This window comes from Ichthyophthirius multifiliis, assembly GCF_000220395.1.
Source record: "Ichthyophthirius multifiliis unplaced genomic scaffold scaff_1120509251219, whole genome shotgun sequence".
Classification (NCBI taxonomy): Eukaryota; Ciliophora; class Oligohymenophorea; order Hymenostomatida; genus Ichthyophthirius; species Ichthyophthirius multifiliis.
The window spans coordinates 40,367-60,065 of record NW_004086088.1 but is presented as its reverse complement, the minus strand read 5'-3'; the positions used below and the strand labels follow the sequence as shown (position 1 = coordinate 60,065).

The 19,699-nt window shown below is 16.0% G+C and overlaps 2 protein-coding genes across 2 annotated transcripts, besides 31 other annotated features; one reads left to right on the top strand and one right to left on the bottom strand. All coding sequences in view use genetic code 6, as the record gives it.

Moving 5' to 3' along the window:
• Positions 1 to 698: 698 nt before the first annotated feature.
• Positions 699 to 751: a microsatellite.
• Positions 752 to 2,204: 1,453 nt separating this feature from the next.
• Positions 2,205 to 2,262: a microsatellite.
• A 2,120-nt stretch (positions 2,263 to 4,382) lies between these two features.
• Positions 4,383 to 4,535: a microsatellite.
• Positions 4,402 to 4,512: a microsatellite.
• Positions 4,518 to 4,547: a microsatellite.
• Positions 4,548 to 5,263: 716 nt separating this feature from the next.
• Positions 5,264 to 5,308: a microsatellite.
• A 720-nt stretch (positions 5,309 to 6,028) lies between these two features.
• Positions 6,029 to 6,092: a microsatellite.
• Positions 6,093 to 6,703: 611 nt separating this feature from the next.
• Positions 6,704 to 6,746: a microsatellite.
• Positions 6,747 to 6,754: 8 nt separating this feature from the next.
• Positions 6,755 to 6,798: a microsatellite.
• A 2,251-nt stretch (positions 6,799 to 9,049) lies between these two features.
• Positions 9,050 to 9,104: a microsatellite.
• A 1,646-nt stretch (positions 9,105 to 10,750) lies between these two features.
• Positions 10,751 to 10,790: a microsatellite.
• A 176-nt stretch (positions 10,791 to 10,966) lies between these two features.
• Positions 10,967 to 11,022: a microsatellite.
• Positions 11,023 to 12,151: 1,129 nt separating this feature from the next.
• Positions 12,152 to 12,207: a microsatellite.
• A 35-nt stretch (positions 12,208 to 12,242) lies between these two features.
• Positions 12,243 to 12,301: a microsatellite.
• Positions 12,244 to 12,314: a microsatellite.
• Positions 12,248 to 12,298: a microsatellite.
• Positions 12,276 to 12,312: a microsatellite.
• Positions 12,278 to 12,324: a microsatellite.
• Positions 12,282 to 12,332: a microsatellite.
• Positions 12,294 to 12,325: a microsatellite.
• Positions 12,294 to 12,334: a microsatellite.
• Positions 12,320 to 12,373: a microsatellite.
• Positions 12,320 to 12,377: a microsatellite.
• Positions 12,329 to 12,366: a microsatellite.
• A 439-nt stretch (positions 12,378 to 12,816) lies between the features above and the next one.
• On the bottom strand, positions 12,817 to 14,184 carry IMG5_162080 (kelch motif family protein, putative; the record flags this gene model as incomplete). The annotated part of the gene is made up of 5 exons (XM_004030341.1): positions 12,817 to 13,222; positions 13,260 to 13,275; positions 13,378 to 13,396; positions 13,453 to 13,782; positions 13,827 to 14,184. Coding segments are annotated over 5 exons (1,129 nt in total), but the record flags the coding sequence as incomplete, so codon positions are not given.
• A 310-nt stretch (positions 14,185 to 14,494) lies between these two features.
• Positions 14,495 to 14,551: a microsatellite.
• A 1,124-nt stretch (positions 14,552 to 15,675) lies between these two features.
• Positions 15,676 to 15,711: a microsatellite.
• Positions 15,712 to 16,084: 373 nt separating this feature from the next.
• Positions 16,085 to 16,131: a microsatellite.
• Positions 16,117 to 16,163: a microsatellite.
• Positions 16,164 to 16,166: 3 nt separating this feature from the next.
• On the top strand, positions 16,167 to 18,039 carry IMG5_162070 (hypothetical protein; the record flags this gene model as incomplete). The annotated part of the gene is made up of 3 exons (XM_004030340.1): positions 16,167 to 16,296; positions 16,348 to 16,797; positions 16,874 to 18,039. 3 exons carry the CDS (start codon positions 16,167 to 16,169, stop codon positions 18,037 to 18,039), a joined length of 1,746 nt encoding a protein of 581 aa, XP_004030388.1.
• Positions 18,040 to 18,067: 28 nt separating this feature from the next.
• Positions 18,068 to 18,128: a microsatellite.
• Positions 18,068 to 18,131: a microsatellite.
• Positions 18,085 to 18,128: a microsatellite.
• Positions 18,132 to 19,699: the final 1,568 nt, after the last annotated feature.

Below are 19,699 nucleotides of genomic sequence, written 5' to 3'. Positions count from 1 at the left end.
TAAATAAAGAGAAAATAAAAAAAAATTACAATATTTAATTTTTTATATATTATCTCTGATTAATCTAATTATCTAATTTTTTATTATTAATCTTTTATTTCTATTTCTCTATAAAGTTATTAAATTATTTTATCTTTTTCAACAATTGTACTTTATAAATCTTCAATAATTTATTATTTTTCGATTAGTTGTATATTTTTATTAAATTTTCCATCAAATTACTCTTCTAATAAGATAATTTTATCTTGCAATTCTTTAATAATATTTTTCTATTTTTAATTTTTTGTTTAAAATTATTAAATTTAATTTTTCATTTTTTAATTCAAGGTTTATTCTTATTGATATTTTTCTAAAATCTCATCATTCTATTATCTTAAATCTTCACTTTATTATTTTAAAATTACTTCTTTTTATTTATAAAATTTATTAGTTTATTAATTATTAAAATCATTTTTCTCTTATTGTATTTTCTAGATAAAATTTTAAAGATTTTTAATTTTTTCTTTATGTTTATTTTATTTCTACAAAAGTTATCTATTTCTAACTCTTAATTATAATTCTATTTAATTTTTTTCTTCAATAATTGATTAATATTCATTTTCTTAAATATTATTTTTATTATAATAATTTTCTTCTTATTTTCTTTTTTCTTCAAGTAATTCTCCTTATATATTTATTTAATTTTATTCTTATTTTATTTATTCTTCTTCAATTAAATTTTATTGCTTATTTTCTTTAATAAATTCTTATTTAAAATCAGAAATTTTATTATATTTTTAACTCAAAGAGCTATTATTATCACTTTTATCTTCAATTTTTAAATATTCTAAATTAAAGCAATTTTATATATCTCCAGAACAATTTTCACTTGAGCTTTTTATTTTCTCAAAATACTATTTATTTTTAATTTTATTATTTTTATTAAAAAATAAAATAAAAAAAAATAGGAAACTTCGCAGCTTTTAAAAGTTTATTAATAAAATTTTTACAATGAATTTAAGCAAAAAATCATATAAATAAACGAATTCTCATTTAATGTTTCCCTCAAAGTAAAAGTAAGTTTTGATTGTTTATATAATCTATAATTTGGAGAAAATTCGTTATATTTGGCACAATGTGAAATATATTTTCTTAAAACAACAAAATCATTTTTGGCACCTTCTTAAGAATTACAGTAAATATTATTATCAGATAATCTAACAATATTTAATTTCAATTATTCACTTAAGAATTGAACTACAAAATGCGATTTTCCATATAAATTTTATTCTTATAAATATTCTTCTAAAATATTTAAACTTTAAATTACTTAATTATATTTCTATTTAAATTCGTTTAAGCTTTTTATTTCTTCATTAATTAAATCTAATATTTTTATATCTATACTTGACTTTTCATATAAATCTTTTAACTTTTTTATAAATTAATTTAATTTTTTTTTTTTTTTAATATTTACTGCATTTTTAACTGAACTATTTTATATTTCTAATAAATCGAATATTTTATCATTAAATATTATGAAAAATGACACTTTTAATTTTTTTTAAATATTTAATTTTATTAATTATTCACAAGAAATAAATATAATGCCGTTTTCTTTTTAATTTTTTTAATTAACGCCATTAAAAGTGAAACTTTTTCCACTTTAAGAAGCTCCATATATTAAAATCGATGCATTTTTTTATTATAAAATATGCTAATTAACTACTTCAGTTACTTCAAATTCAAAGTTTTTTTAACTCTTATCATTTAAAACTTGATCAAATTTATATATCTTATAATTATCAGAAGTTTGGAATTCCATATTTTCTATTTAATCATCTTTTTGAAATTTCGAAAGTACATACTATCTAGAAATTCCTTTTCGTGAGCAAATAACATATTTAGAATCAGATTTTTAGTATGTTTAAAATGTTGAATGCAATTGGTTTTCTTCTTAAGGCGTTTTGAGCATACATAATAATTTTAATTTGTTTTATATTTAATTTTTGCTATAAAATTTAGTTTAATAATTTGGTGCTTTTATTTTTTTTTAATTAAAAAAAAAACAATGGAATATTATTTATATAATTACATTAATATTTATTTTGTTACTAGACTTCTTTACTCATTTTTAAAAGCCTTCTCTTTTAATAATTTTATTATATATTTATTTATTGTTTACTTTAAAAAATTAATATTAATAAATTATATTTTATTTAATAAAATTTAATAATTTTTTTTATTATATATATTAAATATTTTTTATAAATATAATTAATAATAAATATATTAGTTTTTTTTTTATTATTATTATGATTGAATTAATTAAACTTCTTGAAATAAAAAACTTAAAAATATATAACTAATTTTTAACAATGTTATAGAAATATTGATAAAATCTAATTTAAAATAAATATTTTATTAATAATAAAAAATACTTAAAAAAAAATTATCTTATTTTAAAAATAATAAATAATTAGCAAAAAATTTTATTTAATTTAAAATGGGTTGTATGTAGGGAAAAACTATTTAAGTAATAGATTAAAATTAATTATTATAAATTAATACTGAATAAAAAATCTAAAATAATAATCCTAAATAGCATTCAACTAACGAATAGAAAATATTATAAAATAAAAACAAAGAAATAAATATATAAAATCAATAAATTAACTAAGATTAAGTTGATGAAGGTGCAAATTAATTTGCTATAAAATATTTTGGAGAAAATTGGTAATAAAATAAAAAGCTTGCTTGTGAATTTCCTAATTATAAACCTGTATTTTCTACACTTTTATAAACTATTTTATAATCAAAAAGTTAAAATTTGATTTCTTTTTCATTAAAATTATCTAAAGACTCTTATTTAGATGTATAAAGTTCTTTCAAACTAGGAAAAAAATTATTAGAATGTTAAAATTTAACAGAATTGTCGTTAACTTTTGAATAAAATAATAACTTTGACAAACATGTAATCTAAAATCTTATATAATAGTTAAGTTTTTCGGAAAGTTTGACCCATATTAGGCTTATTATTGGTTTAGAAAATATAAATGAAGATGTAAGTGTTTTTATAATTGTTAAAAATATAATTAGATTATAGTAACTTTAATTATTTTATTTAGAAATATGTAAATAAAATATAATGTATTCAACAGTTTAAACAATATTTTAACTAATGTAATTTATTCCTAATAACTTTTTAATTATAAATAACAATTAAATATAAAATGATAATTATTTTGAAAGTGTTTTTTTAAATTTGATAGTAGTAAAAAAATATTTTAATAAAGAAATTCAAAAATACATCTATAATATTTATGATTATTGATTTTTTAATATATATAAGTTATATATATAATGTATTTGCTTTTTATTTACTATAAACTATTATTTAAGTTTTTTTTAAAATAAAAAAAATTCTTATTCTTTTTATTTAAAAAAGAATTGTTATTACAAAAAATAAAATTATAAATTGAAAAATTAATATATTTTAATTTATTATTATATAAAATAAACAATATAATTAGTTTTTTATTTATTTTTTTCAAATAAATATTTAGGTTTAAGTTAATTTCAAATAATATATTTTATTTAATTGTATATTTCAGGATTTTCTCTAATAATTTAAATAAATTTATATATTTCTTATTTTTATTATTAACTAATCATAATTTCACTATTATTTTATTTAAGTACTTAATTATTTTAATATATATTATTTATTTATTTTAATTAAACAGGTGTATTTTATTATTAAATACTATTTCTATTAATTAGGCTATTATCTACTTAAATTTAATTAAAACTATTTTTAATTCCAGTCTACTAATAACAAAAATTTTACTAATTATCTTTTATCAAGACTACAGGTTATTATTAAAGTTTATTGTTACTAAAAAAGCCATTTTCTTTATTCTATTCTAAATAATATTCGTTTGGAATATTTTTAAATGTTGGTAAATCACTTAATAAAACTTCTTGGTCTTCAATTTTCAATTATTAGGGCAATTATTATTTGTTTTCTAAATAATTAGAATCATAATGATATGCGTTTTAATAGTTATTATATTTGAGTTAATTTAAATAATAATTATTTTAATAATGATTATTATTTTATTCTTCTATATTCGAATTGTTTTAAATAATAGTTTATTATTATTAAGGTATAAATTAATTAACATGGTGTTAATATTTTTAATTAATTTATTAATTTTACTATTAATTAATACATTATATATTATTATTATTATTATTAAATTAATGCTATTAGGTATATTTATATTTTGGGATAATTTATTAATAAATCTATTACTATAAACTAAATTATTATTATTATTAATTTTATAATAATTATATATTATCTTATTCAATTTAATTATTTTATAATTAAAAATATAATTAATTTCCTAAATGATTTTATTATTAATTACTTTATAAAATTTAATATTAGTTTCCTTATAATAATTATTATTAATTATCTTATTTTAAATTTAATTATTAAGTTCCTTATAAAGTTTATTATTAATTTTCCTATATATTTAATTATTAATATATTTATTATTTTAATTATTCTTATTAGCTTTCTTAAAAAGAATTTTATTATTAGTTTTTTTCTAATATTTATTCATTAATATTTTCATCTTTTAACTATAATTATGTTTATTTCTCTTCATTCTATTTATTTTGTTCAAACACGAACATTTCTTTATTTTTATTATATATTTTTGTATTATAATTATCATAAATTATCTAGTCTTTATAAGCTTTCTTTAAATATGAATGAAATCTATTTTTAACTTGATTTTCAGACCTATATTTAAGACATTCAGCTATAGTAGACCATTTAGGTCCATTTTAATTGAAAAACTAAACTATATAAAGATCTTCTTCTTAATTCCATTCTATTTTTTTTTAAATTTTGGGATTCAAAATATTCAAATATCTTTCTCGAATCTACTTACCACTTTTTTTCTAAAAACCTTAGCAATATCTTTCCATTTTTTTCCATATTTTTCAATAAGTTAAAGTACCGTCTAATCATCTTCTTGACTCCAAGGTTATTTTTTTTATGTCCTAATAGTCTCCTTATTCTTTATGAACATTAGGATATGTTTCTTCCTGGAATATTATTTAATATTTGTTACCAATTCCCATTATATTTTTAGTATTAATAAATAAGGTTTTTATCTTCATCAGAAGTCCATACTTTAATTAATCTTTTTAATTATATTTGCATTCTATTAGTTTATATATTATTTTTGTCTTAGTTAGAAATATCATTATTATTATATACTAATTATTGATTATATTATTTACTATTATTTTCTGATGAGTATAAATAACTGATTTCTATTTAATCATTTGATTATTATTATATTTTAATTTAATTTTGTTAAAATGTATATTATTAAGGGACTAATATTGAATCCATTTATTTTCAATATATTAGTTTTTTTTTTTTTATAAAAAATATTTTTATAAATTTGTTTTATTAAATTTTTTCTTCTTTTTATATATTAAATAAAAAAAAAATATTATTATTTTATTTATAAAAACATATTTTTCTAACTTTTGTTTGTTTCTTTTTTTATTATTATTTAAAATAAGATTTTTTTTCTATTTTATATATATTATTATTTAAAATTAAAAAAAAGAAAAATTTTATAAATATATTTTAAATATTAATTATTTTTAATAAATTTTTAAGAATTAATCTTTTTAAATTAAAAAAAATTAATTAGTATTTAATATGCTTTACGTTTTTTCATCTTTGTATTTGGTCCGTATATACAATTAAATTATTAAAATAAAAAATGTGTCATAAATAAATAAAGAATAAATAATTTTAAAAATACTAAATAAAGTATTCATCAAGTAACATAAGTATTAAAAAAATGTTTATAAACAATAACAATATAGAATTTATATTTTAAATTATTTTAAATAAAAAAAAAATGGAGAAAATTAAAAGAAAATATTTATATTATTTATAAAATAACAATAGTAAATATCTATTACTTGAAAAACTTATAAATAAATAAAAATATATATATATATATATATATATATATATATATATATTTATATAATTATATATATATTTATATGTGTGTATATTAATTAAAAATTAAAAATATTTATTTATATTTTTTATTATAATACTGGATATCAATTAATATATATAATAATATAATTTTATTAAATTTATTTTTTAAAATTTGATTATCATTAAATAATTCAAAAAATTTTATTATTAAATAATTAGCTTATATATTTTTTATTATATATAAATAATCTTTAATTTAATAATATATTTAAATTTTATTTATATTCAATTATTATGTATTAAATATAATATATATTTATTTATCCTAATTATCAAATATAAATAAATATATTTATTTAAATAACAAATTTTTTTATAAACAATATCAAATTATTTATGTTTTTAGTCTATTAAAATTATATTTAACTATACTTCTTTTATTTTAAAACAATTTTGTTTAAATAATTAATTTTTATATAATTTTAAAATATATTCATATAATTATATATATTATACATGTAATCTTTTAAAAAATTATAATACATAGAAATAAATATAAAATTAGACGAATGTTTTTTTTAATCTAAAAATTGAATTTAAATTTATAAGTATTTAAGATGAATTAATTGGATTACATAGTTACATATATTGTTAAATTAGATATAGTTATGAATATATATATATATATATTTATATATATTTATATATATATATAAATAGTAATTTTAACTTTAAAAATTATTAATTTAAACATTTTTAATTATAAAAAACTCAAATGAAGTACGATTTTAAATATTAAAAAATAATAAGATACTATTAAATTTAAGTTAATTTTTTAAAATTATTAATTAGCAATTTTTTTTTAAATTTAAAATGTTTTTATAAAATCATATATCTAATAAATTTTTTAAAAAATGTATAAATATTAGATATTTATAATTATGAAATATTTTTTAAATAAAATAAAATAATTAAAAAAAAATCAATATAATAAATCACTCACTAATTATATTAACGTTATTCTAATTTATAAGAAAATTCTTAAATTCTAATTTTCTTTACATTCTTAATTTCTTAATACAAACAGAAAACAAAGCTAAAAAGAACACCGAAATAGAAAGCGGCATTGCAATAATAAAAGTGAATAAAAGCCATTCTTTGGTATGAGGGTCTTTAACATAAGTTTAATTAATAACAGTAGCATTTTAACATATTTAATTATATTTATTACTCACACAAATACTAAAATTAGAATGATTAGTTACATTTTTAGGAAATACAACTTCAAGTTTTTCATTAATAGCAAATTCGCTTAATTTATATTAAGTTCCTTTGAAATTTTAGCTTAATAAATCTAAATAAATTTATCTATTTTCAACTCTAAAAGTCACATCTTACAAAAGTTCACCTTTTTATAATTAAATTGATTATATCATGGAATATTTATCTTATTTTTTTTCTAATTTTAATCTTTTTTATACAATTTCATAATACTTCCTTAGTCTAAATCTCTACATTCGACAATGAAAAACATATCTTCGTATTTTTAGAACGTTTAAAAAACATTATTTTATTTAAAATTATTCAAACAAGATCCATATTATCTATACAATACAGGCTTTTTATTTACTATTTATTCCTCATTTACTTAAAAAAGTGAACTGAATTCAATTATTGATAAATCATTAGCTATAATAACCTTAACTTCATCATAATAAGCCGAAATAGCAGTCGCTGAAGTCAAATTTTGTATAATATTCATATTCGTTTCATAATATTTAGTAAAATAGTTAAATTCTTTCGAATAAGTATCTTTATATTAAATACTATGTATAATATTTTAGTCTTTTTATTCCAAAGAGCTAATAACAGGAGGTAAATATAAATCCATTCTGGACAAATAAATATATCTTCGAGAATCATCCCAAACTAAATTAAATGTATATTTTTGACATTTTTCCGATTCAAAAAAAGGTACATTTACACTTTTAAAAGGATAATTAGCATTAAAGTTATTAATAAAAATAGTATTTTAATCATAATCAGCACTCGTAATAGTATATAAAAGCTATAAAGGAAATATTTGTTAGTCCAAAATGTCGTTATAATATACCAAAATCATATTATCGGCATCTTAACTAACAACAAACATAATAATAAATGCTTTAGCATCTTTTCTAAAGTTAAAAATGGGAATTATTTATATATGCTCTACTACAAAATTCATATTTTCTTATATTAATTCAATAGCTTTTACTTCTTTTTTCATTGCAAAAATCCAGTCTTTTTCTTAGTCTTTTTAAGAATATTTATGATTTACATTTACTTTAAAAGAAATAAAAATTTGACTTACTTCTTCCGTTTTTGTACATATTAAAATATAAAAAAATACTGTAGAAACAGTAGAGGATGATATTTTTGATTAAAAAATTGAATCACAATATTTTATTTTTGTTTTAGGATTTCCTTATATTATTACGTCTGAAAATTTTATCTTATATATTATTTAAAAAGGTTACTTCATATTTTAATTTAATACTTATATATATTAATTTGACAAAACTACTAATTAATACTCATTTATTACTCTAGAAGTTATTATATCTTCCATTTCTAGTACATTTTCTCTCTAAAATTATATATAAGGAATTATTTATATACCTTAACCATTTTATTTTTTTATAGTATTATTATTATTCGTTTCTCCAAATTCAAAAATAGTATATTTTTCAGCAGGTCCATAAAATAAGTCAACTGGAAACTCCAATATTTTATCTTTTTACGAATTATTTTCATATTCATTTTTTGCAGAAATATCATAAATAACATCATTTATTTTTCTTTATTCTAATTAAGTATCAAAATTTACAAATACTCCTTCTAATTTTATTTACAAATATTAAAAATTGAACCCTAATTTGTTTAAACCTGTTTCTACTTTTATATAATCCACCAAATTTTCTCCATCACTTTTAAAATTTTTTACTAAACTTTCATTAGTTTTATTAAAACTCGTTAATTATTATTATTATTATTATTATTATTATTATTATTATTATTATTATTATATATTTTTTATTTCAATTAAAGGATAGAACGTACACTCTAATTATAAATTTTTATCCTATAATTTACTATATAATGAGCATGAATATCCTTCTTATATTGATGTATATTATGGTACAAGCTCTATTTCTTCAAAATTTTCTCCATTTTCTATTTCACGAATATAAAATAATTAATTTATAGTTTCTGCATTAATCTAGTAAGTAAATACATGTTCTTTTTGATTGTCTTTTGGTGAAACTTAAAAGATAAAAAAAAAAAATACCATTAAAAATATTTAATAAATTTTAAAATACATGTTTTAATAAAAATCATATTATTATGAATTTAAAAAGGTTGATTCGTTGAAATAATTTACCCAAATAATTCATATTTTTTTAAATAAATAGGTTGAATCAAATCAATCAAGAGAAAATCAAAAATTTAATTGCATCCGATATCAATAAGAAGCATCCTGCATTATTAAACATCATCATTTCTCCAAATTTTAATTATAAAGTCTTACATTGAATTGTCTTAAGTATTTTGAAAAAGATTTTCTTTAATAAATATTTTACTTTATATTATTTCAAAAGTAAATAAGTTTAATTTTAATACAATAATTTCATATTTCCTAATTCCAAAAAGAATGCCTTCATCCAAAAATGAAACATCAAAATAATTAAAATAATAATTTTATAAATCCTTAAATAAAAAACTTTTTTTAATTAATTATAATTATTCAACTAAAATTATATCATTTTTCCTTCATTTTAAATTAAATATATACCTACATACTAATTTTAGGTATTAGGAATTTTATAAAAATTTAAAAATAATATTTAAGTGCTTTATTTTAATCCAAAAAAAGTTTAACAGCTTATTTTTTATAAAAATTTAATTTTGATTTTAAATGAATTTTTTTTATTATTATCTTTCATATTAATTTAAAACTTATAAAAATATAAAAAATTAACTTCATTTTATAATAAAATATATTCTCCATCAAAATAAAGTTTATATTTTTCATTTTCGTTTAATTATTAATAATTATCATTTAATTTTTCACATAAATTTTGCAATATATGGCAAACATTAAGACCTAAGTAAGTTACTTCATCTATTTTTCGCATGTAAAAAATATAATAATAAAAAGTTGCTTAAAAAACCTTAATTATTTTATTATAATCTTCTACTAAAATACTTTGAATTTATGAATTTCGAACTTAAAAAGGTGAATTAACTTAAGTAATATATTATAAAGAACAACCGAAAAACCAGTTTTTAATTTATATTGAAGGAAATTAATTTGTAAAATTTTATTATATTACATTACCAAATTTACTCTGTATAAAAATATTAAATTTAGGAACCAAAACAATTTTTATATTAATATTTTATTTTCCAATAATATTTTTATTCTTTTGTTAAGGTAAAAAAAAAAATTTATATCGCATTAATACATATTGTCTAACTTTTAACTTTCAATTATCATTGTAAATTAACTTTTAAATAAAAATGTAGAAAATTCGAGGTGATTTTTTTAAAAGGTAAATAGTATGATTCTTTGTCTTAAATTACTATAAAATAAACCAGAAATACTATAATGAAAAATTTTTTAATTTTATAGATCAATTTAAATATAAAATTAAATTGCTTAAGAATTTCTATTATATAAATAAATAAATAAATAAATAAATAAATAAATAAATAATTTATTTAAACAATAAGAAAAAAATATTTACATTTATTATGAAGTAGATTAATCTATTAATTTTTTATTTATTACTAATATTTTAGTATAATTTTTATCTTTTAATTTATAAAGTATATAATATTTATACTCATCTTGTTCATATTTAACATATGAAATATTTAAATTATTATCATATTTTTTATTTTCTATATTTCTTTAATTTTTATTTTGAATTTCTTCAACTTTTTTAATAATTTTTTTCATATTTTTTATTTATGATGGAACATTTTTTATATAATTTTCTTTTATAGAATTTTAAATGATTTCATAAATAATTAAATATTTTTCAGTATTTATTTATATTTGGTTATTAATTTTATCTTACAAACTATAATTATTTCTTATATTTTTTATATATTTCATTTTATAATAATTTTGTTTGGCAAAATATTTATATTATGATTTTTTTATATATTTTCCTTTGTTAATCTCATATATATATAAACCTTAATCAAAATCTAGTAAAATAAGAGTTTTATGATCAATTTATTTCACTCCTTGTAATTTTAAGTTTTCTTCTTTCAATACTTATAATAACTTTCCATTATTTATATCAAAAACCTAAACAAAATTAGAAGATATAGAGTTAAATACACCTAAATTATTATATTTGCAAATTCTATAATAAAGGTTATTGAATAGATCAGTTTTTTTTTTGCAGAAATAATCTTTTTATTCTTTATTTTATTACTCTAAAATTATTCTTCTGTAATTGATATTTTTTAAATTTATTCCATTTTTATTATAAGTATTAACTTATTCAAAAATCAATAATTATATTTAATTTTTTTCTTATTAAATGCATTCAAAAAGAAAATTTTAATTTTAAAATTTAATTAAGTTTTCTATTTTTTAACATTCTTCTTTAAAGTCCTTTATTTCTATATTTCTTAAATTTTAATTTTACAAATCTAGTTCGTCAATAAATGATATTAATTAATGACTTCCTATAATTCCGATTACATTTACTTTTAATACTTATTCATTTGTAAAAGTAGCTATTTCTTTTAATGCCGAATTTATTTATAAATCATTATACTTTTTTATTTTTTCATATTGATTTAAAGTTATATCTAATAAATTAGAAGGACAATTTGTAGTATATTTTTCATAGGTATAATCTAATAAATAATCATCTAAATCTAATTTTATTTATTCATATTCACTTATATGATATGTTTCATTTAGTTATGAATTAGAAAAATAAATTATTAAAGTTATAAATATAAAAAATTATGTTATTTACATTTTTTTTTCTTTTATATTTTGAATAGTTTTGTTTTTTATTTTAAATTTTATTAAAAATGTGATATTTCAAAAATAATTATATTTATAATAATATATATTTATAAATAATATTTATTGTTATAATAATTAAATTAGAATAAAACTATCTTATTTTTTTTAATTTAAAATGATAAATATAAAATTAAAAATATATTGATAAAAATAAAAATATAAATATAAAAATATATAAATATATAAAAATATATTTATATATATTTTTACATATATATTTTTTATATTTATATATAATTTTTTTATTCTTAATCATGTTTAAACGCTTTCATTACTTGTATACTATTATTTATCACATGCTTAATTTTAATTTAATTCTTAATCAACTTCATTTTATTAATTTTTTTTTTAGATTTATTATTTAATCATATATGTATGACTATTTTATTTTCTTCGTGAATTACTATCATTTATATTTCTTGGTATCGGTAGATAAGATTTAAAATTTTTAAAACTTAATTTGTCTACAAGCACTTTTTTTACATTAATTTAGTCTTATAATTCATCTATATTACTTGTTTTTTATATATCTTTATTTATGTCATCAATATATTTAGTCTTTGATTATTTTATTTTACCCTTTTCTTAATTATTGGCTTCTATCATTTTTTTTTCTGCTATTTTTGAATCTATATATGTATATAATATTTAATTTAAAAAAAATTAATTTATATATATACATAACCTAATTCTCCAATACTAAGTAATGAAGGAATTAATCCATCAATATTAATTCCTCCAAAAACAATAAATTTCGTATCAAAAATGCAAGCTGAATGGCTAGATCTACTAATTGCAGGATAAGAATTACTTGTAACTTTAATCCAATTTAAATCATCTACATTTAATAAATGCATATCATTATAAAATACTTAAGAATCATTGTCATTTTACCCTCCATAAATAATCAAAAAGTTATAATGTTAACTGAAATTTTAAGAATGTGAATGTCTAGGTTTTGGTAAAACGCCTTTAGTTTCTATTTTAATCCATTATAAAGGTTTACAATCTGTTTTTAATATTTTTAGATCTCCAAGAATATCCCCTTTATTATTTCTACCACCAAAAGCATATAAACCTTCATATTAAATCTTTTTTTTTTAAACAATATAAATTTTATAATATTACATTAGCAGCCCATTTACTATATTTAATATCGTTCATTTTATATAAATTTATTTTTTCACATCTTTAACTATGATAAACAGGTGTAAATTAATGGTAACATATATCATATTCAACTTACGTTAATGCTTCAACCCATACTTATGTAACTAAAAAAATTTGAAAATATTAAAAGAAAAAAATTTGCTTTTTTTACCTAAGTCTAATATCCATAAATCTTTTAAAGTTTATTCTTTGTTATTAATACCTCCATGTATTAGCATATTTCTTCCAATAATTGCTGATGCATGGTTTCTTCTTTATTATAAAGGACCACCTTAACAATTGATAAGCTTCCATGTTAAAGTATCAATATTAAGGAAGTAAACATCCTACAAAAGTTCTCTTGTTTTTAAAACTGTTTAGTTCGATCTTTATTATCCTCCGAAAATAATTATGTTTCTTCTATAAATATTACAACTATGCCCATATCTTGCAGAAGGAATATTACCTTAAACTTATTTTAATATTTACCATTTGAAATTAGCTATTTTTAAATAAAAATAAATTAATAAATTATTATTTAATTACTTAAATCTAATTCAGCTATTTAATTATAAAGCTCTTTTCCAATACCACCGAATAAATATGCATGTTTTCCTTCTGTTACAAGAGATTATCCTTCTCTGGCATCAGGTTTCCAGTTACATTAATTAGGTTATAAATACCAATAAATTGAATAATCTCCTTTAATTTTTTTATAAATTTTAAACTTAGAATTGCTTGCATTATCATTAATACTATTTCCAATAATAGAGTTTTAATCATCATTATCATCTTCTTCTGTTTCAACAATATTTGAGCTTTAAACTGTTTATTTACTAATTTCAGTAAGCGATTTTTTATTAAGAAACTTTTTATAAATAGGATAGCTTTTAATTTTAGGCATTTTTTGCCTTTCTTCTAATTAAATACAAAAATTTTTTATTTAGTCGTATGTAGATTTTGATTAAATCATTAAATTTTTATTTATTTATTTTTAAATATCCTTATTATGAATTAATGAAAGCCCTATTTTATCTTTATCTGCATTTTTATTTTCTGCTTAACTTAATACTTTTTAATTTAATATTTAGCTTCCTTAATTAAATTCTTAGAAATTAAAACCTTTAAATTCAGGATCAGTCTACGATAATTTCAAAAATTCTTTTCTATTAAGCTCTTTTATATTTTTAAAAGTTTAAAATTATAATTGCTACTATTATTATTATTATTATTATTATTATTATTATTATTTTTTTATTTATATTATTATTTTTGTATATTTACTAGATTTTTATTATATTTATCCATAGCTAAAATTGGTATATGTATTGACATATCTTTGCTTTAATTGTCATAATCATTTTGAGATAGAAGTATTTTATACTAATCTATTGAGAGCTAACTAATTGGAAAAATACTATTCGAAAAAGCTTAGCCATATAAATTTTTACAACTTAAGGAGTTATTTTTATTTAACATTAGACTTGAATTATTTGAAGATTTCGTAAAACGCGGCGATAAATTGTATATTTTATTGTAATGTCTCGAATTCGTTTTTATAATTACTATTTTTAATAATTAAATAAATTTTTCTAAGTTATTATAATTTGATTTGATAATTAAAATATATATGTTTTGTTAAAACTTCATTTTACCTGGCAATTATACATCTTTTTTATGATTTCTGTATTCTTGCTTCATTTAATTTTGTTAATTTTAATTTTTAATTTGTGATTTTTATTTTATTTAATTTTTTTACAAATAAAAAATAAAAATAAAATAATTTTCATTAATTATTAACACAAATATATATACATATATTATTGATTTTTTTTTATTATTAATTTATTTATAATACAATAATAATGAAATCAAAATTTATATTAAGATAATCTTATCATAAAGAATTAAAAGACTTAAATATTATAATTTTTATATTATTTTGAATTAGGAATTCTAATGGCGTTTAGAAAATTTTAATTTATTTTTAATTATAATTGTTATTTATTTTTTAATAGATATAAATAATTCTTATTAATATGTTTAAATGTTTTAATTTTTTTAAATAATATTTATTTTTATATTAAAAATAATATAATAAATTCAAGGATATTAATTGTAAACTTAAACTTAAATTTTAGTAATTTTCATAAATATTAATAATAATTTGTTTTATAAATAATATTTATTTTAAATTAAAATACAGAAATACTTAAAATTAAAAATCTAAACTAAAAAACTAAATTTTTAAAAAATCAAATAAACAATTTGTGACATTAGAAATCCTTAAATTCCGTATTAAAACAACAATAACTTTAAATAATTAATATAAATCATTTATTTATATTAATTTAATTGTATTAGTACAATTAAATATTTATTTGTTAATATTGTATTTATTTAATTTTATTTTATTGTAATTTTTTTTATTATTATTATTAAAATTAATTATGAATACTATAAAACTTTTGCATAAATATTTATAGTTTAAAATAAATTATTATAATTTTTATATAAAAAAATAATTCATATTTATAGGTTATTAATTTAAAGCTTATTATATACAACTCGAATAATATAAATTATTATTTTAGAATAACTAGAAAAATAATTAGTGTAATCAATATATAAAATTCAACATTTGAACTAAAAAATTTAGATTTAAAAAAATATGCAAGTAAATACAAACTTTTTCATTAATTATTAACTATGATATAAACATTAAATAAAATAAATTTACAATATTGTTTAAAAATTTTCAAAACTCTATATTTATTGGAAAATACAGATAATTAAATCATTCCAAATAAATTAAAAATATTTTTAAAATAAAAAAATATATTATTTAAAAATTATATATAATAATATAAAAATAATTATATTTAAATGAGTAATTATCTAAATAACGATAATGATGAAGAAGATTGCACAATATACATAGAAGAACTAAAATCAGATGATCCTAATCTAAAAATAAATGCAGTAACTAAAATTATATAAATAGCCAAAATTTTAGGTATTTAAATATTTAAAATTATAATTTGAAACTAATAATTATTTAAAAAAGGATAAAATCGTGTAAGAGAAGAATTAATACCTTATCTTATAGAAATAATAGAAGAGTTAGATAACGAAGAAGATTTTTTAACAAGTTTATGCGAACAAATAGTACAATTAAATGATTTTATAGGAGGTAAAGCCTATTCACATTTATTAATAGCCCCTTTAGAACTTTTAGCATCAATGGAGGAGAATATAATTCGTTAGAAAGCAGTAAATTCATTAATATAAATTTCAAATAATTAAGAAAGTTAATTTTTCTCCACACATTTCTTTTCTATGATTAAATAATTAGCAGGATGGGACAATTATCCATCTCGAATATCAGCTTGCAGTTTAATTGGAGCAACATATTTCTAATTTTAAGAAGCTTAAAGAGAAGATTTAATGAATTCCTTCGAAAAATTATGTAAAGATGATACTCCGATGGTAAGAAGAACAGCATCTTAGAATATTGGTAAAAAGTTAAAAAAAATATAGTATATGTAGTTTAATAAAAAAAATATAATTTAAAAAAAAAGGCATATTAGCAGAAGAAAAGTAACAAACACAATTATTTTTCAAAGAAAAATTATTACCAATGTGGCTTAATTTATTAAAAGATAATGTTGATTCTGTTAAAGTAAAATCAATAGAAATATCTCCTAAGCTTATTACACGTTTATCTAAATCTGATGTAGCAGAAAAATTTGTAAAAAACATTAAAGAAATATTAACAGCCAAAGGAAAAAGCTGGCGAATAAGATATGCTATAGCAGAAATAATTTGTGATCTCATCTTAAATGTAGAAAATGATTGTATATAAAAAGAAATACTTCCAATATACGAAATTCTATTAAAAGATTCAGAGCATGAGGTTCGTTCTATAACTTTAATAAAGGTTCCTGAATTATGTTAGCATTTACCAAGTTCAATTTTAACCACAAACTTGCTTCCAGTATTGAACGGTTTAGTATAAGATACATCTTAACATGTTAGAAGTTCACTTGGGGAGATAATTTGTAAAATTGCGAATTTTTTCGAATAAAATAGCGTTATAAGTGGAATAATTCCTATAGTTGAAAGTCTTCTTAAAGATGAAACTTTAGATGTAAGATTAAGTTTAATAAACAATATTTAACTAATAAACTAATATATTGGAAATGAAAATGTAAAAAAATATATTTTACCTGCTTTTTAATCAATCTAAAATGATAAATAATGGCGATTTAGGCTTGTTTTTGTAGAATTTATTCCTAATTTTTTATAATAAATAGGATTCGAAGAATTTAAAGAATAGTTTTTGGAATTTGTTAAGATATTTGCCTTTGATCATTACTCAGCTATCCGTGAATAAGTTTTTGCTAATTTTTTGGTCATTTCTAAGACATTAGGATATCCTGCAATTAAAAATATATTTTTTGATCTTGTTAACTAACTTATTAAATCCAATAATTATATTTATAGAGTTACAGCAACTAAAAGTATTGGACATTTGATTGATGTTATACCTAAAAATGATTTAAATGAAATATTTGAAATTCTTTAAAATAACCTTTTTGATGATAAAGTACCTAATGTAAAAATTAACCTCCTCAAGCTTTATAACTCTATTTAAGAAAAGCTTAACCCTTCAGTAAGAAATAAATTTATTTAAAAAACTAAAATCTTATTAAAAGATAACGATGCTGATTTAAGTTATTTTGCTTCTTTAATTTGATTAATTTTTTTTATATTTTCTATTTTTTTATTTTTTATAATTAAAAAATTACATATTTTTTTATTAAATAATATATTTTTTTTATTAAAAATGAAAAAATATTTTTTTTAAATATAAATTAAAAAAATGAATTAAATTATTTTTATCTTATATATTTTAAATATATAATAAGCATTTAATTTTGTACATATTCTAAGATAAATAAAACGTTTTGAAAATTTAGAATTGTAAATGGAAAAATCACTTACTTAAAAATAAAATTAATAAATTAATATAGAAACCTTTATTAAAAATGATATATAATATAATTATTATGAATATAATAATTCAAAAAACAATTAAATATTTTAATTTGAAGATTTTTGTAGAAAAGGAAGTATTTTCTAACTTTAATAAAACCATTTATTTGGATTAAATATAAATAACATGCAAGATAATATTAAAATATTCGGTTTTTAAAATTGGGATAGAAATTATAAAAATATAAAAAAATTAAATTTTATAAGATTAAACTAATAAAATAAATAAGAATGCTAAGCTTAATTTATTTTAAAAAATATAATAATTAAAAATACGAAAATATTACCTTCTTCATCAAATATATAATCATAATTAAATATAAATACTGAATTTATATATCTACCAATATATTTATTGGAGTTAATGATAGAAAAATAATTAAAAGGGTGTAAAATATCATAAGATGAAGCTTAAATATTAATATGTAATAAAATATACTTAAGTTTAGAAAATACAATAAGCTTCATATTTTAAAGTAATATAACTATAAAAATAGAATTAAGAAGTTTAATTAAATATATGAATATAGAAAACTCCTATATTTTCAATATTTCAGTTTCTAAAAATAATTAAGTTGTTTTAGGTGAATCTTTTTTTTATTAAAAATATCTTATTTTTGATTTAGATTCTTATTAAATTGGAATTTTTAATTTATAAGAAGTAAATTTTTTAAAAAATCCTTAGACCATTTAAATGGTTAATAGAAATGCCTTTATTCTTATATTTATTTTCTTAATTGTATTTTTTTCATGTTAGAAAATATTAGATAAATTTTATAATATTAAAAATTTAATTTTTTGCAAAAAAAAATAATAAATTTTAGTTTTTGATGAAGAAAAATAATTAATAATACAAAATATTTGAAATATTATTTATATTTAAATGATTTTTTTTAAGTATATATAAAACATTAAATAAACTTTATTAATATAAATACATTATAATTATATGAATGAATAATTAATTATTAAAAATATTTAAAGATTTAAATTTTAATTTTTAAAATTAATTCATAAGTTTTTAATATTTAATTATATATATATAATTTTTAAATAGAATATTTACACTTTTATTTAACAAATATAAAAATTATTATTTGCCTCAGTTAATAAAAAGAAAAAAAATAATTTAATAAAAATTGCAGAATGAAAAATTCTGAATTGTATATAATTCCTTCAAAATTATTTTGAACAAATATTTTTGCTATAATTCTCTTCTTTTCTTAAATAAATTGAAAAGAAAAAAACTCGTTTTTCATTTTAAAAATTTCAATAAAAAATAAACTGAAAAAATTTAATACTCTTATAAAAATAAAATAAATTGAAAGGAGTTTTTTATAAAAAAATAAATTTTAGAGAAG